The following is a 23,634-nucleotide window of genomic DNA, read 5'->3' on the forward strand; positions in this document are numbered from 1 at the left end:
AAGTCCACCAGCAAGCTGGCGCATTGGCTGCCGTCTCCCGCTGAGCTCCGTCCACTGTAGCCCGGGCTATATAAAGGAGCCGTTTGCCAGCTTTCTATTTGTTTCTTCTCGTTTCTTTTGAAATTGATTTCGTAACGCAGTGGACTTGGTGCTCGCTATCGTATCGCTCCTCTGTATTCGCCTCGCGTTTGTGTAGTGGTGCTTTGTTGTGTATCATGTTGAAAGAATAGTGCGCACGTGCACAGCACGTGCTGGGAAAAGTGGAGTAATATCTGGGAAAGTTAAAGGTGGATCACGGCAAAGCAGGGAGAGCCACGCCGTTGCCAAATGCTTTGGTGGCACGCGGCGGCGCTAGTGGCATGGTCCACGTAGTTATTCTCCCCAACTAAGCAGGGTCCATATGAATTCCCATCTCCTCACAGGATAACGTAGTATGTCATAATAAAGAAGCTAATAAACATGCAATGTAGCGGTACTGGGGCAGGAGATGACTTACGAAAGACAGGCGGCCCGAGGTCAGGGTCAGGATACCACTAGGTAGCGTAGGCGGAAAGAAGGAGCTGATTCGTTGATCACCGGAGAGAGCCTCCCTAACTGAGACCGAACCCCTACTCGCAACAGACGCCTGTTGTGCTCCATAACTTTTTCGCGCTCTGAGCGCAGGTATATTACTGGTGCAGTGGCTGTTCCCGGCACAAATTACCTCTAATAATCGCACCAAATATAGTACAAATACAGTTCGCTTTGGAGAGTGAACCTCCCCCCACTACATTTTACCAGGCATATGACATGTGAGAATATGGGCTCTGGCAATGTGCTGGACGACAGCACCTTTTTGCAATATTTGGAAAATTTGCGTAATATAATTGTCAGATAATATAATTCGTATGTGTCCAGACGGCATACACCAATGGCTGATTGCTTTTAGTGAAAGCAGAATCACAACGAGTAGGTAACAATCGGACTTGTATACGCGGCCCCAGGCTAGGAACTAACTCCTGTTGCACTGCTACATTTCATCTGCAAACTATTTATTCTCCCACATTTAGTTTTCAATCAGAGTAGATTTCTTTTCTGTGGAGATTTCACGGAATTACGATCAAAGAATGACTGAAAATCCAGAAGTGCTAACATGCCTATTCGGGAGGGAAGGCGACTGCATGGTCTCTAGTGTGGTCTATCTAATTTTGTGCAAAACATGTAAGGACCAATACATCGGCGAAACGGGGCGACCCCTTTGAGTTTGCATTAAAGAACATCTAATTGGGATGAATTAATCGAATGCAGCAACTCCCCTTGGAGCTCACCGCGGACATCGTCACTAAATCTTCTTTTCTGCATAGCTGCCACGATCCTACCGTACGAACCCGAAATTATAGCTCGCAGAATTTTAGAATTTTTTGATAAATGCCTCCACAATGGTTTACTGCCTCATAGTGACTTGGAGGTGACAATGGGCGCCGAACTGCGATGCACAGCGGAGATTCGTCCTCCGGCAGGGTCTCCCAAGCTGAGAAGGAGTTCGACACATCCGAGATTCCGACTTCTCGGAATCGGAAGCCTAGCTAAGAGTAAACCACTGCTAAGATTCACCACTGTCTTGGCAAAATGTCGCAAGGTGGTTCCCTGATCCATATATGTTGGGCGACGACCTGTGGTGAAAGCTAAGCTCGCCGTGGCATGGCTGCTTATTTTGGGAAAAAGTCTCCTTGCCACTCCAGCATATTCACTGCCTCAGTTCCCTGCACACTGCCCTGCCGTCTCAGACGTCGGACGGTATGGCGACCAGTGAGAGGCGATCAAATCTCAGGTTGCTCAGGACATCATCGATTCTGGACCAAGGCTACACACGCACGACTCGCCATGGAGACTGTCTCAGACTGTGTACTTACAACGCGAGAACAGTTTCCACAGACGCTGACCTGCACGCCCTTCTCGGAGCTGCAGAGCGTGTCAAATTCCACGTGATTGCTCTGCAGGAGACCAAGTGCAGAGGGAGCGACGTACGACAGATGAATGACAGTACACTCGTCAATCGTAGAGAGAAGGTTTCGTCGCGAAATGTAGGCGGTGTTGGTTTTGTTGTGCACCCAACTGTCGTCCATCTTGTCGATTCTCACGAGATCCTGTCACCTCGTCTGGCCATTCTTCGCCTCCGCCCTCTGCGCCAAAAATCCATCAGTATCATCAACTACTGCTCACCAACATCAGCAAACCACAGAAGAGGAATACAGGATTGGAAGATTTGGACTAGGGGACCGGAATGAAAATGGCAATCATCTCGCCGGGCTGTTGTCGGCCGCTCGCCTCTTTCATGGGAACTCTCTTTTCATGAAAAAAGATCATCGTCGGTGGACATGGGAATCGCCCAATGGCGCGACTCGTGCGGAGATCGACCACATACTCACCAACCGGAGGTGGTGTCTACTTGACGTCTCAGTAGTACCATCCTTCTGTAGTGGTTCTGATCACCGTCTCCTTCGTGCGAAAATACGACTTAGCCACACGATCGAAAAGAACATCTGCTATCGGCAACGAAGGAGAAAAGAGGTCGTCTACGACGATTGCGTACTCGAGGACTCCTTGTCCCAAGGTGACTGGCACATCGAGGAGGACCCAAACGTGGACGACGAGATGCTGCTCAGAGGATTACGAGCCTGTGCTAAACGTGCCTCGAAGCCGCGCACGACGAACTTGGATCGAATTTCGAAGACCAAATCAACCAATTGTTGGAAAGAAGAAGGGCTTTGAGGCTTGATCCGAATGCATTGAGCGGTTAGTAGTAAACACTAGCTGCAGAAAAGCGTTGCAGGAGGATCTTTTGAAGTACAGGCAGAAGAAGATTCTAGAAGCAGCACAAAGAAGAACGAGTCTAAAGAAGTGCCGCAGGGATCTCAGCGAATATAATATTCCGCTAGCAACCTTGCTGAGCGAAGACGGAACTCGCACGTCTTCTCGTCGTGAGATGGAAATCATTACGGAGAGGCTCTACTCGAACCTTTTCCGTTCATCAACTCTTGTGTCAAGCCCAGTCATCCCCACTGGCGAAGCTCCACCACGGATTCTCCCTTCGGAAGTACGAGTCGCTATCAAGAGCATGAAACCTGGCACAGCCCCCGGACCTGATTTTATATCAGCAGACTTTCTTCGGGCTGGTGGCCATCCGCTTTATGTAATCTTAGCAGCGCAGCGACATCCAACCTTCAGAAAAAAAGGATCCCAGACCAGTGGAAGACCTCGCGAACCGTTCTTATCCATAAGAAAGGAGACCGAGAGGACCTTTGGAACTACCGTCCACCAAGATCATCCTCAAGCGCATATCCAGGACACTGGATGAAGCCCAGCCTCAAGAACAAGCTGGATTCTGCCAGGGATTCAGCTGCTTGGACCACCTCCTGACCGTGTCGAGGGTCAAAGAGGTTTGCCGGGAATACTGACTGCCCCTTCTTCTAACTTTTGTCGACCATGAGAAAGCCTTCGACAGCGTAGAAACGAATGCAATACTGTCAGCGCTGGTCGATCAAGGTGTGGACGCGTCGTATGTGAGAACATTAGCCAACTGCTGCGATCGATGCACGACTAAGATACAGCTTTTCCACCGCCCTCTCACCCTACCCATTGGAAAGGGGGTACGACAAGGCGATGCTATATCGCCGAAGCTGTTCACGGCTGCATTGAATTGCATAATGAAATCAATATCCTGGGAAGAAAGGGGCATACGTGTTGATGGAAGATTTCTTTCGAACCTTTGTTTCGCGGACGACATCGTTCTCTTTTCGAGCAGTACCAATGAAGCAGAAACGATGCTCAACGAATTGAACGAAGCAGGGAAGAGAATAGGACTACGAATAAACAGAAAGAAGACACAGTTCATGAAGAACGCCCACTGAGATGACGGAGGAGTACAACTTGAAGGCTCCCAAATCCTGGAAACTCCGTCATACGTATACCTCGGACGTTCTATGAACATGGAAAACAACTATGAAGGAAGAACTGAATAGAAGAATGAGAGCAGCATGGGTAGCATTCGCAGATGTCAGGGAAGCTACGGACCAACTGACGGACCAAGATCTTCGTGCTCATGTGTTCGACTCGACAGTCCTTCCAGCGCTCTGTTACGCAGCGAAGACGTGGGCAGACACCGCGGCCACGTCTAGGAAGCTACTTACTTCCCACAGAGCCCTTGAGAGATGTCTCCTGAAGTTTAACCGGCGCACACAACACCTTGCCGGTCTCCGTAGCTCCGACTTAAGAGGAACGGGACGTTCCTCTTAAGTCACGGTCTGCACGGTCTTCGCGACCCAGCGGAATATGTATCGAAAGCAAAACATAGATGGGCCGGTCACATCATGAGATGAATCGACGATAGATGGACTAAAAGAATATAGTGGATCCCAAAGGACGCTAAACGCCCCCGAGGGAGACAGCCAACGAGATGGGGTGACGTGTTCGCTGCACGGATGGACCAGCAGAGAGCTCAGCTGGACACGGCTCAAGGACCTCGTCAACGTCACTCACGAAGCTTGAGAACATCTTGGATGACAATGGCGAGGGAACGAAGCGAGTGGAAGAGATGCTGGGGGCCGCACGTCCACTTAAGACGGGCCATCTAAGTATCTAAGCAAGTAAGTAAGTTTGATAAATGTAAAAGGTCCAAAAATGAATGGAAAGGAAGAGTGCTTAGCCGTGACCAACGAGCTGGCTCTGGATCAAGACCTTTGCGGGTTTTGATCTACGGAGTCATATACGGGTCACATCCTAATTAGTATTAGCAGAGCGATTGCACCACGCGGATATCCGCTACCATAACGGCAATGCGGCTACTGAGATAGGGCCAACGATTTGGACTCTTTTGATTTTGTTTCCGGGCGTGATATCTTAGGGGATGATGACTTGTTCTGGATGAGGCATTTGAGAGGATATATTGCAAATGCTCTTACTTTCCAGACTCTGACGAAGGCGAAAACGTCAAAACATTAGCCGTAATAAAGTTTGTTAACAATCTTCGCTGTTGCTTAGATTTGACTATCGACTGAAAATCGGTTTTGAGATTATCCTCATCAAAGAATTGGTGTTCTTTCAGATCATGAGCCAGAGATCTTAACGAGTGGTAGTCGGGCCTGACAATGGCCGGACGGTGGATGGGAAAGCACGGCTCAAACGAGACTGCGCAGGTTAAAAACATCACCCCACGAATATGTTTCTCGTTTCTCCCTGTATCGTTAGAAACGGACCGCCTGCGATTCGTCGAAAACCCATTCGGACGAATCGCGGGCGGGGTGCGGCGCAAGGGAAGCGCACCGCAGTTGAGGACTTCGTAGGAAGCACCGTTCCAGGGTCGTCCGTTTCCACTGATTGATATATTGAGAAATGGACGGAATCACCATCTTGCATGCAATGTACGACTCCGTATAGGCATAACCCAACTGAAACCCGTATCACCCCAGATTCGTGGGGTGATGCCCTTAATGTGAGTAAACACGCCACAAGTGGGCGCGCGTTGTCATGCAAGAATAACTCCCTTGACTTTTCACCAGCAACACAACACCGTGGACTCCTGTCGAGGTGTATGGACTTTCTGCACGGAATATAGGAGGAGCACTAACAAAAGTTACCATTAATGGCCATTCACCTCAAGAAAAGTCCCAACCACCATCTAAAATCAGAGTTTCGCTCCTTGCTTTCACAATTCAAGAAACTTTCACTCAAACTTTTGAAAGGTGTGAATAAAAGTGAGTGTAAGCTATTGGCGTATTTTAGGTCACAAACAACTGAACATATTTTATACTTTCCTCCGTATAAATAGAGAGTAAGGTAAGTAAGAGGTAAGTGGTCCTTATTTAACAAAGTTTTGCATTCCTAGTTTAGTTTTGGGTTCGATACGCACCCAAAAAGATGAAGTAAGGAAAAGAGGGCTCATGACAACCGGATCGCATCAGACTTACATCTTGTTGAACATGGTCTTCGAAAATCTCATAATGCATAAGAATCACTGGCGTAAGATCTCGACAACAACAGTGGTGCGAGTAGCCAATCGCAAAATAATCAAGAAATCACCAACTCGCAAAATGCTATTATGAAAGGAAAAGTGAGTGCTGTTGTGCTGATAAATCATAAAGGTAACAAAAACCAAATTGAATAGAAGGCTTTTATTACGACAACCATATGACAGTTATACACGTAAAATATTGAGAAGTCGCATAACAACGAATGAAATGAAAGAAAAAATACAACACTCCGGCACTTGAAAATTGCGAAAAATTCAGTTCCACCTTAGCAGGAATTGAACATTGCCACCGCGCACAATCACAACACTGGCTGTCAACATAAAAAATACAGGAAGCACTTTACGTGACCTGCGGAAACAACAGATGTTCACTAGAAAAACAATAACATGAGGTGGAAAGGACTGGAAGTGGAACGTACCAAGTTATGAACATCCCGGCTGCTGCTCCACGCTGGCGTATCAGCTCGAAAGTTTCAAGAAACAAGCGTCTCGTGCTGGTTTTAAAACTATCAGCCTTCTTCGCGCAGTCGTGAAGATGTTCAACAAGCCGGTCATATTCCCCGTCGATGTTATCCATTGCGGGATCTTTCCAAAAGCCGGCTAGCATAGCGAAGAGATCCCAGTTAATGATAGTCCTGGGATTTCTCTCTGTGAACTTGGCGGCTTTCTCTGCTCTCCTTGTGAAGGAAAATTTTCCTCGGAGGAGGCGATGGTCCGATCCCGTATAGAAATTTGGTACAACAGCGATTTCCGCCAGGCAGAAAATTTTATTGACGATGATGTGGTCTATTTCATTACGGTAGCCTCCACCGGGTGACTCCCACGTCCAGCGTAGAGAGGAGGGCTTCTGGAATTGCGAGTTCCAATGGATGGTCTTAGTCGTCATGATGAACTCGGAGAGTCTCTTCCCCTGGTCATTCCATTGTAGGCCGTGGGTCCCAATGTGAAGTTCCTCCGGCGTTCTTCTTGGGCGAACCTTAGCGTTGAAATCGCCAATTATGACCTTGTAAAAGGCATGATCTTCTCGGTAGAACATCTACAGGTCCATATAGAAAGCTTCGACTTCTTCTTCTTCGTAGCTTGATGTTGGAGCGTAAGCGACGAAGATAGTCAAAGCTGGTACTGGGCCACATCTTCTCATTCGCAGACGTCCGATTAGGATCGTAAGTTGTTCAAAAGAGTCGATGTTCTTTGTCATACTCGTGTTGACGAGGACGCCAACTCCACCAACACCTCTACTGTCGCATGCTCCTAAGAACATTTCTTCTCCAGTTTCATATGCGGCGTTGAGAGGGTGACGTCGTCTCGTCTCGGTCAGTCCGATGACATCGTGCTAATCTTCCTGGTTTGCTTCATCAGAGCTTCGATGGGCGCTTCCGGTACCGCACCAGTTTTTTTTTCCGAATCAAGAGACTTTTTTTTTACTGATGTACTTGATCTTCTTGGCTTGCATCATCAGATCTTCGATGGCCGCTTCCGATGCAAGCGTACGTGCGTTATAAGTACAGATCGCCATCTTAGTCCTTTTCCGTTTCGGTAGCCTACATAACTCCTGCAACCCCGTCCCACCTGGCGCTACCGTACAAGGCTTTCCTCCGGAATCAGGAGACTCTTTTCTATTACTGTGTTTTGCGTAAAATTTTAAAACCTATGGGCAGGTTGCAAGCCTCTAGTCCCATGAGTTTCTGGGAGAACTTTCGTTCTTTCGGTGTGGACATGTGGAGCTTATTTGTTGGAGGCGACTCCAAACCGCCTCCCTTGCACCTCCCAGTCACTTGATTGCAGGCTTTTGGCCGGACCGACGTGCGGGATACAAGGAAGTCATGAGTCAGTCCTGGCTCAGCAGAAACAGGGAGTCCATCCCCTGAATCCACCTGCGTCTCTGGGCAAGCACAAGGTCGCTTTTTGTCCGCGATTAGCCCCCTATCCGCCACCCGGGGACGCGCCAAGTAGCCTCGCGACTAACCGGCTGTGATCCCTCTAATGAGGGAGATCCGTGAGTCAATTCTACATTTGGAGAATATTCGACCATCAGCTACAAACACTCCTTCGATGCCAGAATAATGTAGATACTATTTGAAAGCATTAGTTGGAGTATGGGTATTCCTCATGATTTTCCCCAATAGTTATCACAGAATGATGTTTTAACATAAAATGACGTGAGAGACATCATCCTACTGATAAAGATAACGTTCCACGTCAGATCACGTAAACATCTTGCTACTATTTAAGCAGCCTTTTGGATGAGTATTTCCACTTTCAGAGAACGGCATGCTACAAATTTGAGACGAAAGAAGAAGGAAATATGCACATGGAGGAGTCATAAAGGTGAAGAGCAAAGCGCCCGTGGCCACGGCTTTGAAACGGCTGCAACCATCTATCTTTTGCATCCTGCACACGAAGTTATTGCGCACTATTTCGATGCCGGTGGACCCGTCGCACCCGCTTCCATAGGTATGTGCCACCGGTGGACCCGTCGTAACCCCTTCTATAGGTATCTGGCGCCGGCGCACCAATCCGACACCGCAGGACCCGTCGCAACCCATTTTATAGCTATATGACCATAGCGCACCAATCCGACGCCGGGTGGACCCGTCGCACCCCCTTTTTCGAATTTCGTGACACACAGACAAACACACACACACGGACTAAGCTCATTATTATATATCATGATAATAATCATCTCACGTGTGTCTGTGTGTGTGTCAATCACGAAATTCAAAAAGAGGGGTACGACGGGTCCACCGTCGTCAAGTTGGTGCTTCGATGCTAGAAAGCTATAAAATGGGGTGCGACGGGTCCACTGGCGACATATACCTATAGAAGGGGATGTGACGGGTCCACAGGCGCCAGATACCTAAAGAAGCGGGTGCGACGGGTCCACCGGCGCCAGATACCTGTAGAAGGGGTGCGACGGGTCCACCGGCGTCGGATTTGTGCGCCAGCGCCAGATATCCATAGTATGGGGCGCGACGGATCCACCGGCGTCGCTGGACCCGGTCATTGGTGCGCAATAACTTAGTGTGCACGACGTAAAAGATAAATGGTTGCAGCAGTTTCATAGCCGTGAATACTGGGCGCTTTGCTCTTCACCTTTATGACTACTCCCGTGTGCATATTTCCTTCTTCGTTCGCCATAAGTTTGAAGCATGCCGTTCTCAGAAACTGGCTGCTTAAATTGTAGCAAAATGTTTATGTGATTTGACGTGGAGCGTTATCTTTATCAGGAGGATGATGTCTTTCACGTTATTTTATGTTAAAACATCATTCTGTGATAACTATTGGGGGAAAGAGGAGGAACACCCATACTTCGAGTAATGCTTTCAAATTATATCTATACAAGTCTGATCGTCCGGCTTACGCCGGACTCTCAGACTTTGTGTGGTGTTCGCTTCGCTCACTTTCATCAACTAACCAAAATATACTTTTAAATTGAAATTCAAAAATTAGTGGTAGTGATATTTTCTGTAAATAATAAGAGTTCTGTTTTCATGTTGTTTTGTTATTTTCTTCTTTCTTTTTTAATAGAGCAGTGGATACGTGAGAAGATCGCATCGTTTATCTATGTCACTGATGTTCATCAACTTTGATCCTGCAGCCTGTCGAACATGGACCGCAAGACTCCTTCTTGCAGGAACGTCGTTTTCTTCACCCACGTATACGACTGCTACTTCGTTTGCAGTAGGAATAGCGTACTCTCCTCTTGCAAAACCCCGCTCTCTGCTGTCATCGAATACCATGCGAATTGGTATGGTTTGCCGATTTTCTCGCTGGGCTGCCGCTATTTCCATTTGCTCCACTTCGCTCATCATTTTAAACGATTGAGCGTAGACATTGTTACGCGCAAACCATTCACTCAAAAACAGCATGAGGTTAGGGTCGCAGTCCGAATTCCGCATATTCCCAAGGCGCTGTTGGGCAGCCATTTCAGTGACTAGAATATATATTTGACCGAATTGACGTTGCTCCCCTTGGTGAGGATGAAGCGCACCCAGTCGGTGATAGATTTGCCCGTGAATTCGGTAACAATATGGCCCCCTTCCAGAAATTGTGTCAACTTGAGCCCCCATCGAAGCCATCGCGAGAGCAGAGTTGAATGCTCTTATATTTTCAAGAAAGTTGCGCTGACGGTGCGTCATCTCTGTGGGAGCCGCTCTATCTCGCACAAAGAGCTGTTTTAATTGCTCTGGAAACTCCTCAAACAGATTCAAGTTGAATCGCCCTCAGTCACAGCAATCAGAAAAATGTACGGATGCTGTCGCTTCACTTCAAAGGCGAAGTGCAAAGCTCCACAATTTGAACAGCGATTTTCTAGTGCTCCAAGGTAGTTCACATCCGTGATGCGAGAACGCAGTGCTAAACCTGTCATTTCAGGAGCGGCATTACGGCGAATATGTCTTTCGGAGTCGTTGCGTAAGCGTTCAGAGCGCTGTTCTTCTGGTTCATTCTGTGTTGCAATCGTTGGCGCTCAGCGTTTGCAGGGCGTCTTGCTGAACGTTGCTCAGAACTCTCATTTTCGCGCCGTCTTTGTTCACGTTGAGCATTTGACAGCAGTCTGGCAGATCGCTGCTCATCGTTCTCATTTTGTCGTAGCCTCTGGTGGCGTTGTGAGTCCTCCAGTAGTCTTGCAAACCGCTGTTCATCGTTCTCACTTTGGCGTCTCCTTTGCTGGCGTTGTGAGTTCCCCAGAAGTCTTGCAGACCGCTGTTCATCGTTCTCACCTTGGCGTCTCCTTTGCTGGCGTTGTGAGTTCCCCAGAAGTCTTGCAGATCGCTGTTCATCGTTCTCACTTTGGCTCTCCTTTGCTGGCGGTCTGCATTTGCCATCTGCCGAGCAAAACGCTCTTCAACGTCTTCGCTTTGGCGTCTATTTTCCTGAAGCGCTGCATTAGCTGAGCGTCTGACCAAACGTTGCTCCTCGTTTTCGTTCTGTCGCCTCCGTCGTTGTTGCTCTGCGTTTGCTTGCCAACGGATACTGCGCTGCTGTGAAGTCTCTCTAAGGCGGTGACTCCTTTGGCGTTCAGCGTCATTAATATAAATTCGAGGTCGTCCTGGTCGTCGGTTTTGCGCTGTTTGATCCATGAAAGCTTGCAAATAGGTTTCCTGGATTCGACAAAGTGAGATTTGATGAGGTAAATAGCACAGCCCGAAACAGAAGTTTATTGGGAGTAATGAAATAAGTCAAACATACTTGCTAGTAGTAGGAAATGAAAAGAGTCAAAACTTTTTTAAAATCTATTGCGCTCTCAGCACGCACCTACGTTTTAAAATAAGAGCAAAGCATTCTTCACAGCAAGTTGATTTTAACCCCCTAAAAATTATAGTCCATGAAAATGGTGCCATCTAAGGTGCTCGAACAATACGGTTATTAGAGGTACGTATGTACGTATATGTATATATATATGTCATACATACATACATACATACATACATACATACATACATACATACATACATACATACATACATACATACATACATACATACATACATACATACATACATACATACATACATACATACATACATACCTCCTGCTCTCTGCAAACAGCTACCAAAGAATGAAGTTTTGGCATAAAATGACGTGGAAGACGTCATCTCACTGATAAAGATAAAGTTCCACGTCAAATCGCGCAAACTTTTAGCTCAAAACACTCATTCGTTTTCGTTCCCTACACAGTATAGACACGATTTGAAAGTGGTATTCGAATAATGGGTTTTCCTGTTGTTTCTCCCTAACAGTTACGGCAGAATAATGTTTAACATGAAATGACGTGGACAACATCATCGTACTGATAAAGATAGCGTTCCACGTCAGATCACATAAACAGCGTGCTACTATTTAAGCAGCTGTTTGAAGTGTATATCCAGTTTCTGAGGAACAGCGGAGCCGAGTAGGTGGAGCGCAACGCCGAAAGTGGTTACAACTATAAAACTTTTACAACGTCCCTAGCTTTACGACGCCGGCACACCAACTCGACGCCATTGGACCCGTCGTACCCCCTTCTATAGGTATTTGGTGCCGGTGGACCCGTCGCACCCCCTTCTAAGGCTATCTGGCGCCGATGGACCCGTCGCACCCCCTTCTAAGGCTATCTGGCGCCGATGGACCCGTCGCACCCCCTTCTAAGGCTATCTGGCGCCGATGGACCCGTCGCACCCCCTTCTAAGGCTATCTGGCGCCGATGGACCCGTCGCACCCCCTTCTATAGGTATCCGACGCCGGTGGACCCCTTCACACCTCATTTTATAGCTTCCTAGCTTCGAGGCATTAACTCGACGCCAGTGGACCCGTCGCACCCCTCATTTTGAATTTCGTGACTGACACACACACACACACACACAGACACACGTGACAGAATAAGCCCGTTATTATATAGTAGATTATTCTGGCATCGAAGGAGTGTTTGTAGCTGATGATCGAATATTCTCCAAATGTAGAATTGACGTGTTTGGAAGGAAAACTCCGTAACCTTTAGCCTTAATTTATAATATAAAGAAGAGAAGGAAAGCGTTGTTAAAAAAACACAAATCTAATTTTACAGAAAACACCACTACTATTAACTTTCATTGATCAGTGAAGGGGAGCGAAGCTAAAATCAGCGAAAGTCTGAAGTCCGGCTTTAGCCGGACATTCAGAATGGTATATAATAACGAGCTTAGTCCGTGTGTGTGTGTGTGTGTGTGTGTGTGTGTGTGTTTGTTTGTTTGTTTGTTTGTTTGTTTGTTTGTCTGTGTGTCACGAAATTCGAAAATAGGGGTGTAACGGATTGGTGCGCTGGGGTCAGATACCTGTAGAAGGGGATGCGACGGGTCCATCGGCGCCAGATACCTGTAGAAGGGGATACGACGGGTCCACCGGCATTGCACTAGCGCGCCGGCGCTAGATACCTGGTGAAAGGGATGCGACGGGTCCACCGGCGTCGGATTGGTGTGCCGGCGCTCACCGGCGTCAGATACCTAGAGAAGGGGGTGCGACGGGTCCACCGGCGTTGCACTAGCGCGCCGGCGCTAGATACCTAGAGAAGGGGTTGGGACGGGTCCACCGGCGCCAGATACCTATAGAAGAGGGTGCGACGGGTCCACCGGCGCCAGATACCTATAGAAGGGGGTGCGACGGGTCCACCGGCGTCGGATTGGTGTGCCGGCGCCCACCGGCGTCAGATACCTAGAGGAGGGGTTGGGACGGGTCCACCGGCGCCAGATACCTATAGAAGGGGGTGCGACGGGTCCACCGGCGCCAGATACCTGGTGAAAGGGATGCGACGGGTCCACCGGCGTCGGATTGGTGTGCCGGCGCCCACCGGCGTCAGATACCTAGAGGAGGGGTTGGGACGGGTCCACCGGCGCCAGATACCTATAGAAGGGGGTGCGACGGGTCCACCGGCGCCAGATACCTGGTGAAAGGGATGCGACGGGTCCACCGGCGTCGGATTGGTGTGCCGGCGCTCACCGGCGTCAGATACCTAGAGGAAGGGGTGGAACCGGTCCACCGGCTTTGCACTGGCGCGCCGGCGCTAGATACCTAGAGAAGGGGTTGGGACGGGTCCACCGGCGCCAGATACCTGTAGAAGAGGGTGCGACGGGTCCACCGGCGTCAGATACCTAGAGGAGGGGGGAACCGGTCCACCGGCGTTGCACTAGCGCGCCGGCGCTAGATACCTAGAGAAGGGGTTGGGACGGGTCCATCGGCGCCAGATACCTGTAGAAGGGGATACGACGGGTCCACCGGCATTGCACTAGCGCGCCGGCGCTAGATACCTGGTGAAAGGGATGCGACGGGTCCACCGGCGTCGGATTGGTGTGCCGGCGCTCACCGGCGTCAGATACCTAGAGGAGGGGTGGAACCGGTCCACCGGCGTTGCACTAGCGCGCCGGCGCTAGATACCTAGAGAAGGGGTTGGGACGGGTCCATCGGCGCCAGATACCTGTAGAAGGGGATACGACGGGTCCACCGGCATTGCACTAGCGCGCCGGCGCTAGATACCTGGTGAAAGGGATGCGACGGGTCCACCGGCGTCGGATTGGTGTGCCGGCGCTCACCGGCGTCAGATACCTAGAGGAGGGGGTGGAACCGGTCCACCGGCGTTGCACTAGCGCGCCGGCGCTAGATACCTAGAGGAGGGGTTACGACGGGTCCACCGGCGGCACATACCTATGGAAGCGGGTGCGACGGGTCCACCGGCGCCAGATACCTATAGAAGGGGGTGCGACGGGTCCACCGGCGCCAGATACCTGGTGAAAGGGATGCGACGGGTCCACCGGCGTCGGATTGGTGTGCCGGCGCTCACCGGCGTCAGATACCTAGAGGAAGGGGTGGAACCGGTCCACCGGCTTTGCACTGGCGCGCCGGCGCTAGATACCTAGAGAAGGGGTTGGGACGGGTCCACCGGTGCCAGATACCTGTAGAAGAGGGTGCGACGGGTCCACCGGCGTCAGATACCTAGAGGAGGGGGTGGAACCGGTCCACCGGCGTTGCACTAGCGCGCCGGCGCTAGATACCTAGAGAAGGGGTTGGGACGGGTCCATCGGCGCCAGATACCTGTAGAAGGGGATACGACGGGTCCACCGGCATTGCACTAGCGCGCCGGCGCTAGATACCTGGTGAAAGGGATGCGACGGGTCCACCGGCGTCGGATTGGTGTGCCGGCGCTCACCGGCGTCAGATACCTAGAGGAGGGGGTGGAACCGGTCCACCGGCGTTGCACTAGCGCGCCGGCGCTAGATACCTAGAGAAGGGGTTGGGACGGGTCCATCGGCGCCAGATACCTGTAGAAGGGGATACGACGGGTCCACCGGCATTGCACTAGCGCGCCGGCGCTAGATACCTGGTGAAAGGGATGCGACGGGTCCACCGGCGGCACATACCTATGGAAGCGGGTGCGACGGGTCCACCGGCGCCAGATACCTATAGAAGGGGGTGCGACGGGTCCACCGGCGCCAGATACCTATAGAAGGGGGTGCGACGGGTCCACCGGCGCCAGATACCTGGTGAAAGGGATGCGACGGGTCCACCGGCGTCGGATTGGTGTGCCGGCGCTCACCGGCGTCAGATACCTAGAGGAAGGGGTGGAACCGGTCCACCGGCTTTGCACTGGCGCGCCGGCGCTAGATACCTAGAGAAGGGGTTGGGACGGGTCCACCGGTGCCAGATACCTGTAGAAGAGGGTGCGACGGGTCCACCGGCGTCAGATACCTAGAGGAGGGGGTGGAACCGGTCCACCGGCGTTGCACTAGCGCGCCGGCGCTAGATACCTAGAGAAGGGGTTGGGACGGGTCCATCGGCGCCAGATACCTGTAGAAGGGGATACGACGGGTCCACCGGCATTGCACTAGCGCGCCGGCGCTAGATACCTGGTGAAAGGGATGCGACGGGTCCACCGGCGTCGGATTGGTGTGCCGGCGCTCACCGGCGTCAGATACCTAGAGGAGGGGTGGAACCGGTCCACCGGCGTTGCACTAGCGCGCCGGCGCTAGATACCTAGAGAAGGGGTTGGGACGGGTCCATCGGCGCCAGATACCTGTAGAAGGGGATACGACGGGTCCACCGGCATTGCACTAGCGCGCCGGCGCTAGATACCTGGTGAAAGGGATGCGACGGGTCCACCGGCGTCGGATTGGTGTGCCGGCGCTCACCGGCGTCAGATACCTAGAGGAGGGGGTGGAACCGGTCCACCGGCGTTGCACTAGCGCGCCGGCGCTAGATACCTAGAGGAGGGGTTACGACGGGTCCACCGGCGGCACATACCTATGGAAGCGGGTGCGACGGGTCCACCGGCGCCAGATACCTATAGAAGGGGGTGCGACGGGTCCACCGGCGCCAGATACCTGGTGAAAGGGATGCGACGGGTCCACCGGCGTCGGATTGGTGTGCCGGCGCTCACCGGCGTCAGATACCTAGAGGAAGGGGTGGAACCGGTCCACCGGCTTTGCACTGGCGCGCCGGCGCTAGATACCTATAGAAGGGGGTGCGACGGGTCCACCGGCGCCAGATACCTGGTGAAAGGGATGCGACGGGTCCACCGGCGTCGGATTGGTGTGCCGGCGCTCACCGGCGTCAGATACCTAGAGGAGGGGGTGGAACCGGTCCACCGGCGTTGCACTAGCGCGCCGGCGCTAGATACCTAGAGGAGGGGTGGAACCGGTCCACCGGCGTTGCACTAGCGCGCCGGCGCTAGATACCTAGAGAAGAGGGTGCGACGGGTCCACCGGCGTCAGATACCTAGAGGAGGGGGTGGAACCGGTCCACCGGCGTTGCACTAGCGCGCCGGCGCTAGATACCTAGAGAAGGGGTTGGGACGGGTCCACCGGCGCCAGATACCTATAGAAGAGGGTGCGACGGGTCCAACGGCGTCAGATACCTATAGAAGAGGGTGCGACGGGTCCAACGGCGTCAGATTGCTGTAGTATGGGGTGCGACGGATCCACCGGCGTCGGTGGACCCGGTCATTGGTGTGCAATAACTTAGAGTGCATGGTAAATGGTTGCAGCTGTTTCATAGCCGTGGCCACTTGGTGCTTATCTTTTCACCTTTATGACTCCTCTGCGTGCCTATTTCCTTCTTCTTTCGCCTCAAGTTTGTAGGGTGCCGTTTCAGAAAGTGGAAACACACATGGAAACGGCTGCTTAAATAGTAGCAAGATGTTTATGTGATCTGACGTGGAACGTTATCTTTATCAGTAGGATAATATCTTTCACGTCATTTAATGTTAAAACATTCTCTGACAATTGTTTGTAGAGAACAGGAGGGAAACTCATGTTTCGCGCGATACTCTTAAAATTTGTCTATAATGTATTGATAAGGACTGTTTAAAGCTGAAGCTCGAATGTCCTCAAAATGTAAACTGACGCGTTTAGAAAGAAGACTATGAAATCTTTCGCTTTCAGTAATAATATAAAAAAGGAAGAAAGATCGTTGGAGATACACAAACCCATTTTTATAGATTAATTAGTATTAATTTTCGTTGATCAGTGAAGTCGATCCAACCACAGAAAGTCTGAAGTCAAAATCGCGAACATGACGCAACAACTATAAAGAGGGATAGAAGAAAAGAATGAAAGAGATAAGTGAGGGAGAAAAAAGATGCTTACTTTTACTGCTAGAAGTAGATAATTACACTAATGGAGCAGTTACAATGTGATAACTATGATAGCGGTGACCCTTTGACTATCTTTGGCGGGTGAACAAAATTATGTGTCAATGAGTGTATGGTATAATTGATCGAGTTGACATCCTCTGTCATGGTCCTCTGTCGTGACCTCCAAAGGGTTAGGATGTTCAATTGAGCCATATACTACTATTATGTCGGACGTTACTGCTTGTTCTGATCCTGATATTCCGTCTTCCATAGCTTGTATTATGAGATAGGGCCAATCCCTTGAAATATCCATAACGTCCTCAACCGTATTAGATTTGTATCAGTCTGTCCGTGCTGATGACCTTGCACGGAATCTGCCACGTTGATCTTCTGAGTGACAATCTGCCGAAACCTTACTAGCGCGTAACTGTGGATGATAGGACTTCTGAGGATATTGAGCGTGGATAGAATCGCTCACGACCCTAACTTTCTCATCTTTTCGCCTGATGGTATCGGCGTCTACTATAATGGGATTTTCCCATACCGCTGCATCGTGACCTGACAAGTCTCGAACTGATCTTTCCGTACCGCTATGTTGTCTGCCCACACTGCTCAGGTGAAGAACCAGGGCTAACACAGCTTCTGCCAGGTGGTGATCTATACCATGGCTGATAATCCGCGTAGCGAGATGGAGATCTGGGTCTACCTGAGCGTCTGATTGGAGAGTGTGAACTTGGATGGTTCAAAGAAGCGATGGAACAAGGAGGATCTTTTATTGGATCAGTGTCTTCTATCACTTCGAGCTGTCCCACGACTGTGTCGAGGGCATTCAACAAATCTTCCACTGTCCAAATAGGATCTCCCCTCTTCTTCAGTTCGCCAACTTTCTCCCGAGTGCGCTTAGGGAACTTAGAGAGGATGACTTTAGTAGTTCCCGTCGACCCTGAGTCTTCATTCAGATTCTTCATCTGCAACCAAATAGCTTTGATGAACACAGATTTGATCTTTGGGCGATTATTGAATATGAAGAACTACTCATCTCGACTAAACTGTAACAGTCTGCCTCTAAGGACTTCTGGTCGATTGTAGGTGTTCAGGATGATGCTTACAGCGTCTTCATAGTTTTCCGCGGTGCATTTGAAGCTAGCGGTAAGATTGGCTGCATTGCCCTTCAAATGTGTTTTTAGATACAAAAACATAACGGTTGGCGGAACACTGATGTTGTTGTAAACTGTTACCGAAAAGAGTTCCCAAAATGCAGGAAATGCATCAAGCTCTCCGCTAAAGTCCGGAAGTTCGAATGCCGGAAACTTCAGATGTTGTCCGGTGTTGGAAGGTGTGTACTGATTTGGATTCCCAGTTAAAAGTTGTTTTCCGGGGCCGATTGTTGTTGGGATTGTACTAGAGGGAGGATAGTAAGAGCGTGGGGATTGGTTGAAGGGGTATTATTCACAGGCTGCAATTGCTGCGGAGCTCCAGCAGTACTTGCAGATTTTGGGGGATCGAGCGAAGTAGATGTATTGGGACCTGGTGGACTGTCCTCAATACCTTCCAACTGAGTGCGTCCACTCACCGGAGCGTCTACTATCGAACGATAAGGCGAATTAGAATCTTGTGAGGAAACTAACTGTTGTACTAAGGAAGAATGAGAAGAGGAGCCAGCCACGGAAAAAACATCATGAACACAAGGAGTAAAACGCGAAATAACTTCTGATGGCGGTAGAAGTTTGTTAGCGACTTCCAAACAATCATGAAGAGCGCTCGCTTCCTCTATTGCCTGATCCATCTCATTGGTTTCTCAATGAGACTGGAAGTCGAGGAGCGGTAGTTCTCCCTGCTCGTCGAGATGCTCCTTCGCAAACTCCTGTGGCAAAACCCAACGATTCTTCAATAAAGAAACAGAAGGATCAATTGACATCGACACAATCAGAAGGCATTGTTTACTCTCGGAAATCCCCCGAACATCCGTACCTGGATCTAACTGGCCCGTGATGCTCATATCCGTATCCGCGATAACACGTTCACTCCTTCGTCAGCTGCGCTTTATGGTATCCAGCTTGCGACATACCTAAATGAAACGAGTTGTGGGTTTGGGGATCCGCGATGGAACCCTTCCCCCTAATAATAAATAACGACATGTAGTGGTAAAGGAGAGAGCTACGCTGCGCAGATAGTAAAGTGGGCATGATCTAACTACTAATAATCTACGAAAGAAGGAAAAAGAAGAAATTATCAAGAGAAGAGAATAAACACGCCCCTCCCCCCGGCATGTACTACAACACTTAAAGACCCCAAGCCACAGGCGGTTATCCTTGGTCAAAGGACATTCCACACACTAGGCGCAATAGGTTTCCTGAAGGTTAAGGCAAGATGTTATCAACTGTGGAGGCGGATGCACTAAAACAAGCATTGGGGAGTAACATTAATAGGCTGTCTTCCCAAAACACTACCCTACTACTAGATAAGGTCAGTACCCTCTATGTGTTTTCAAAGGCATTGGAGAGGTGAACTGAGTTAACCGGTACATTATTCGCTTGATCGAGAAGTTTCCCAGGATACCTAGTACCATGTAAAAGAGCGTGGGAGGTAGCTAGGTTACCAAAGACACGCGTGTGACACCCATACCTCGGCCGATGTGCTATTAGTTGGGCCACAGCCTTCCCGACCATTCGCTCAGTTGGAGTAGCACAAGATAGTCAGCCTTAGCCAGTCTATGTAGTAGGAGTAAATGTTTCTTACAATCTGGAGATCCCGGAATGTACTATTATGTGGTCGTTAGGGTGAACTCCCGTCTCTGATGCTTTTCTTGCTCTTCATCTGAAGGGGTACTCCCTGCAACGTCGATACATAACCCCTATTAACCGAGACGTGGTAGAGATGAGAGTTCGTTTCACTCATGCGCAGAGAGATCCCATTCATCCCCCCACACATGAGCCCGATGCACCATGTTGCGAGTCGGGGTTCGGTCTCGGTTAGGGAGGCTCTCTCCGGTGATCAGTGAACCCGCTCCTCCTTTCCGCCTACGCTACCTAGTGGTATCCTGACCCTGACCACAGGCTGGTGTTTCGTAAGTCATCTCCTTCCCCAGTACCGCAACATTGCATGTTTATTAGCTTCTTTATTATGACATACTACGTTATCCTGTGAGGAGATGGGAATTCATATGGACCCTGCTTAGTTGGGGAGAATAACTATGTGGACCATGCCACTAACGCCGCTGGGTGCCACCAAGGCATTTGGCAACGGCGTGGCTCTCCCTGCTTTGCTGTGATCCACCTTTAACTTTCCCAGATGTTACACCACTTTTTCCCAGCACGTGCTGTGCACGTGCGCACTATTCTTTCAACATGATACACAACAAAGCACCACTACAAAACGCGAGGCGAATACAGAGGAGCGATACGATAGCGAGCACCAAGTCCACTGCGTCACGAAATCAATTTCAAAAGAAACGAGAAGAAACAAATAGAAAGCTGGCAAACGGCTCCTTTATATAGCCCGGGCTACAGTGGACGGAGCTCAGCGGGAGACGGCAGCCAATGCGCCAGCTTGCTGGTGAGCTCCCGTCCAGGCTTTGATCGTGAGGAGCGGTGCGAGTCGCGAAAACGTCCATGAAAGGCATTAACCGTTCACGTTGTTAAACCATTCCACTTGCATAGTGGGTGTCTCTAACTTTCTCACTCTTCGTGACTTCACTCAGATTACTGATTAGCACTTGGCCTGAGCTTGCATCGAAGCCGAAGGAGGAATTCGGCGAATGGTTCGCTGATTGTGGATTGCTGTGGAAGGAGCGACTTTCCCCCATTTGTGGAAGTCCCGTTAAAGTCGCGAAGCAAGCGAATGTGCACAGCCTTCATAAAGGTTGACCCAACGGCCTTCTGAAGATTTTAAGGATTTTAGATGGATAGGTAGACAGATAGATAAACAAATAGGATTCGACCTCTTCAGCAAAGGCGACAGGGAAAAACGATCTGAATGTTTCTGTTCTTACGAAAAAATCAGACACAGTCCACAATCATTATCAATATTTGCTTGTTAGCAAGAAGATCATCTAGTTCATTTAGTTCTTTACAGAAGTGGAGGACGTTCGCGTGAACAAGCTCTCTGTGGCTGCAAGCACTTCAGATCAATTTATTTGTATGTCCCATTTTTGATGTTTTACCTTTGAAGAAGCGCTTGATAATAGCCGTGTTTGTCTTGATTTTTATGAAGTTTCACATAGTTTCGTCTTTTACGACAACGATATTCCATTCGCCATCCTTTCGTTCCTCAGTACACCTGCATTTGAGGTTGGATAAGTTTGCCTACTGTACCCCAATTTGATGGCATATAGTCATTTTGAAACGAACTGCAGCGCTGTTGCGTAAAAAATTGTTAACGAAGTGGTAATAAGAGCGACTTCTGCTTGCTGCAACCGTATCGCTGGAATAAGTAAGTGTCGATCACCACCGCTCACTCCCGCTTACGCAACTATAGTAAAGTTTAGGTTGTTTTGATCCGAATCTATCATATTCTAGAGCCTAATGGGCATTACAAAGTTGAGACAAACAAGAACAGGTCTAAAAAAATACTGAGTGCTCAAGTAGGTATCAAAGAATGTTGCATTTTCAGTTACTGACAGGACAGGAGACGACCCATAGCATTGTACTTTTCCCTTTGATTTTGGAGAAAGAGGAGATAACAAGCTACGTTGTCTCTGAATCTCGGACCCTCGCATGTGTTGTATTAAGGATGTTGTGCTTTAAATATTGTTATGAAAAAAATTTTGTTACTTCCTTCCTGACGTTTCTACATTCACCCCTTCTTCGGGGATCTGATTTCCATCGGTTCTGCATGACATATTCGCATCGATCTGATCCACTTTACACAACGTAGTAATAGATCAACGCCTAGTATAGTCGAGTCAATACGAGCTAATATCTTGCGATTGCGTAAGTGCCTTTTCTCAAAGCAGCGCGGAGGAGTCAAGCATTACGATTAATGCAGAGCAATCGCCATCTCCACTTTGACTGCAGAGATGAGTAGAATCCTCACTCGCCCGCTAACGTAAGGAAAGAAAGGTCGTTCCGACCTCAAAATGTTACCTTCTAGTTATTTTAATTTCTACACATTCTTGGTATTTTGTTGTGGTAATCTTGTCAAGTTTTTTCAAATTAAGTCCTGTTTGTTTAAGTGTTGTCATTCAAAAACCTTTACTCACCCAAAGATAGATTTCTTTTCTTTTTTAGGACATTATTCATCTGCTGCATTACTGCTACTGTATTTCCTCAATAGAGAACATATTGAACAAATGGTGCATGGACACTCTAAACCCGGACCGAAAGCTGACAACGATATGAAGGACAAATGTGAGGAGAAAGTACCTCCGCTTGTGGATCCCTGGGGACGACCTCTGCCTGGGGGACCTGTCAAACCACCTGCACCTGTGAAGGACAAATGTGAGAAGAAAGAACCCCCGCTTGTGGATCCCTGGGGACGACCTCTGCCTGGGGGACCTGTCAAACCACCTGCACCTGTGAAGGACAAATGTGAGAAGAAAGAACCTCCGCTTGTGGATCCCTGGGGACGACCTCTGCCTGGGGGACCTGTCACACCACCTCAGCCTGGCGTGTGTCCACCTCCGCCTTGTGTGTGTCCACCTCCGCCTTGTGTGTGTCCACTTCCGCCTGGTGTGTGTCCACCTCCGCCTGGTGTGTGTCCACCTCCGCCTGGTGTGTGTCCACCTCCGCCTGGTGTGTGTCCACCCCACCAAACCGGTGTGTACCACCTCCACCGCCTGTGTGACAATCACCCATAAAAAAAACCACCTCCACCAAAACCGCCTGTGAAACCACCTCCGCCCGGTGATGACAATAAACCACCTCCACCAAAACCACCGCCTGATGAAACCACCTCCGCCCGGTGATGACAATAAACCACCTCCACCAAAACCGCCTGTGAAACCACCTCCGCCCGGTGATGACAATAAACCACCTCCAACCACAACCGCCTGTGAAACCACCTCCGCCCGGTGATGACAATAAACCACCTCCACCACAACCGCCTGTGAAACCACCTCCGCCCGGTGATGACAATAAACCACCTCCACCAAAACCGCCTGTGAAACCACCTCCGCCCGGTGATGACAATAAACCACCTCCGCCCGGTGATGACAATAAACCACCTCCGCCCGGTGATGACAATAAACCACCTCCACCAAAACCGCCTGTGAAACCACCTCCGCCCGGTGATGACAATAAACCACCTCCACCACAACCGCCTGTGAAACCACCTCCGCCCGGTGATGACAATAAACCACCTCCACCAAAACCGCCTGTGAAACCACCTCCGCCCGGTGATGACAATAAACCACCTCCACCAAAACCGCCTGTGAAACCACCTCCGCCCGGTGATGACAATAAACCACCTCCGCCCGGTGATGACAATAAACCACCTCCACCAAAACCGCCTGTGAAACCACCTCCGCCCGGATGAAATAAACCACCTCCGCCCGGTGATGACAATAAACCACCTCCACCAAAACCGCCTGTGAAACCACCTCCGCCCGGTG

General features: G+C 49.9%; 11 protein-coding genes across 14 annotated transcripts; 6 read left to right on the forward strand and 5 right to left on the reverse strand.

Annotated features, from left to right (window-relative positions):
* Window positions 1-1,778: 1,778 nt before the first annotated feature.
* On the forward strand, window positions 1,779-2,267 carry RB195_009073 (uncharacterized protein; the record flags this gene model as incomplete). The annotated part of the gene is made up of 1 exon (XM_064195902.1): window positions 1,779-2,267. The coding sequence occupies one exon, from the start codon at window positions 1,779-1,781 to the stop codon at window positions 2,265-2,267; it is 489 nt and encodes a 162-aa protein (XP_064047047.1).
* Window positions 2,268-2,331: 64 nt separating this feature from the next.
* On the forward strand, window positions 2,332-2,751 carry RB195_009074 (uncharacterized protein; the record flags this gene model as incomplete). The annotated part of the gene is made up of 1 exon (XM_064195903.1): window positions 2,332-2,751. The coding sequence occupies one exon, from the start codon at window positions 2,332-2,334 to the stop codon at window positions 2,749-2,751; it is 420 nt and encodes a 139-aa protein (XP_064047048.1).
* A 214-nt stretch (window positions 2,752-2,965) lies between these two features.
* Window positions 2,966-3,337, forward strand: RB195_009075 (uncharacterized protein; the record flags this gene model as incomplete). The annotated part of the gene is made up of 1 exon (XM_064195904.1): window positions 2,966-3,337. One exon carries the CDS (start codon window positions 2,966-2,968, stop codon window positions 3,335-3,337), a length of 372 nt encoding a protein of 123 aa, XP_064047049.1.
* Window positions 3,338-3,981: 644 nt separating this feature from the next.
* RB195_009076 (uncharacterized protein) lies at window positions 3,982-4,275 on the forward strand (the record flags this gene model as incomplete). Its single annotated transcript, XM_064195905.1, has 1 exon — window positions 3,982-4,275. One exon carries the CDS (start codon window positions 3,982-3,984, stop codon window positions 4,273-4,275), a length of 294 nt encoding a protein of 97 aa, XP_064047050.1.
* A 129-nt stretch (window positions 4,276-4,404) lies between these two features.
* On the reverse strand, window positions 4,405-7,523 carry RB195_009077 (uncharacterized protein; the record flags this gene model as incomplete). Of its 2 annotated transcripts, XM_064195907.1 has the most annotated exons (4): window positions 4,405-4,594; window positions 6,427-7,010; window positions 7,071-7,258; window positions 7,433-7,523. In XM_064195907.1, the coding sequence occupies 4 exons, from the start codon at window positions 7,521-7,523 to the stop codon at window positions 4,405-4,407; spliced, it is 1,053 nt and encodes a 350-aa protein (XP_064047051.1). The 2 variants fall into 2 exon arrangements, with proteins under 2 accessions (XP_064047051.1, XP_064047052.1); XM_064195906.1 differs by lacking the exons at window positions 4,405-4,594; window positions 7,071-7,258; window positions 7,433-7,523 and adding an exon at window positions 6,263-6,356 and having other exon boundaries at window positions 6,427-7,043.
* A 2,005-nt stretch (window positions 7,524-9,528) lies between these two features.
* Window positions 9,529-10,146, reverse strand: RB195_009078 (uncharacterized protein; the record flags this gene model as incomplete). 2 transcript variants are annotated; one of them, XM_064195909.1, is made up of 1 exon in its annotated part: window positions 9,529-10,146. In XM_064195909.1, the coding sequence occupies one exon, from the start codon at window positions 10,144-10,146 to the stop codon at window positions 9,529-9,531; it is 618 nt and encodes a 205-aa protein (XP_064047053.1). The 2 variants fall into 2 exon arrangements, with proteins under 2 accessions (XP_064047053.1, XP_064047054.1); XM_064195908.1 differs by having other exon boundaries at window positions 9,529-10,086.
* Window positions 10,147-10,449: 303 nt separating this feature from the next.
* On the reverse strand, window positions 10,450-11,088 carry RB195_009079 (uncharacterized protein; the record flags this gene model as incomplete). Its single annotated transcript, XM_064195910.1, has 1 exon — window positions 10,450-11,088. One exon carries the CDS (start codon window positions 11,086-11,088, stop codon window positions 10,450-10,452), a length of 639 nt encoding a protein of 212 aa, XP_064047055.1.
* Window positions 11,089-17,196: 6,108 nt separating this feature from the next.
* Window positions 17,197-18,052, reverse strand: RB195_009080 (uncharacterized protein; the record flags this gene model as incomplete). Of its 2 annotated transcripts, XM_064195912.1 has the most annotated exons (3): window positions 17,197-17,383; window positions 17,447-17,642; window positions 17,692-18,052. In XM_064195912.1, the coding sequence occupies 3 exons, from the start codon at window positions 18,050-18,052 to the stop codon at window positions 17,197-17,199; spliced, it is 744 nt and encodes a 247-aa protein (XP_064047056.1). The 2 variants fall into 2 exon arrangements, with proteins under 2 accessions (XP_064047056.1, XP_064047057.1); XM_064195911.1 differs by lacking the exons at window positions 17,197-17,383; window positions 17,447-17,642 and having other exon boundaries at window positions 17,675-18,052.
* Window positions 18,053-18,444: 392 nt separating this feature from the next.
* Window positions 18,445-18,870, reverse strand: RB195_009081 (uncharacterized protein; the record flags this gene model as incomplete). Its single annotated transcript, XM_064195913.1, has 1 exon — window positions 18,445-18,870. One exon carries the CDS (start codon window positions 18,868-18,870, stop codon window positions 18,445-18,447), a length of 426 nt encoding a protein of 141 aa, XP_064047058.1.
* Window positions 18,871-22,374: 3,504 nt separating this feature from the next.
* On the forward strand, window positions 22,375-22,881 carry RB195_009082 (uncharacterized protein; the record flags this gene model as incomplete). Its single annotated transcript, XM_064195914.1, has 1 exon — window positions 22,375-22,881. The coding sequence occupies one exon, from the start codon at window positions 22,375-22,377 to the stop codon at window positions 22,879-22,881; it is 507 nt and encodes a 168-aa protein (XP_064047059.1).
* A 161-nt stretch (window positions 22,882-23,042) lies between these two features.
* Window positions 23,043-23,558, forward strand: RB195_009083 (uncharacterized protein; the record flags this gene model as incomplete). Its single annotated transcript, XM_064195915.1, has 1 exon — window positions 23,043-23,558. One exon carries the CDS (start codon window positions 23,043-23,045, stop codon window positions 23,556-23,558), a length of 516 nt encoding a protein of 171 aa, XP_064047060.1.
* Between the last annotated feature and the right edge of the window lie 76 nt (window positions 23,559-23,634).

Source organism: Necator americanus, chromosome III (assembly GCF_031761385.1).
Source record: "Necator americanus strain Aroian chromosome III, whole genome shotgun sequence".
Taxonomy (NCBI): domain Eukaryota; kingdom Metazoa; phylum Nematoda; class Chromadorea; order Rhabditida; family Ancylostomatidae; genus Necator; species Necator americanus.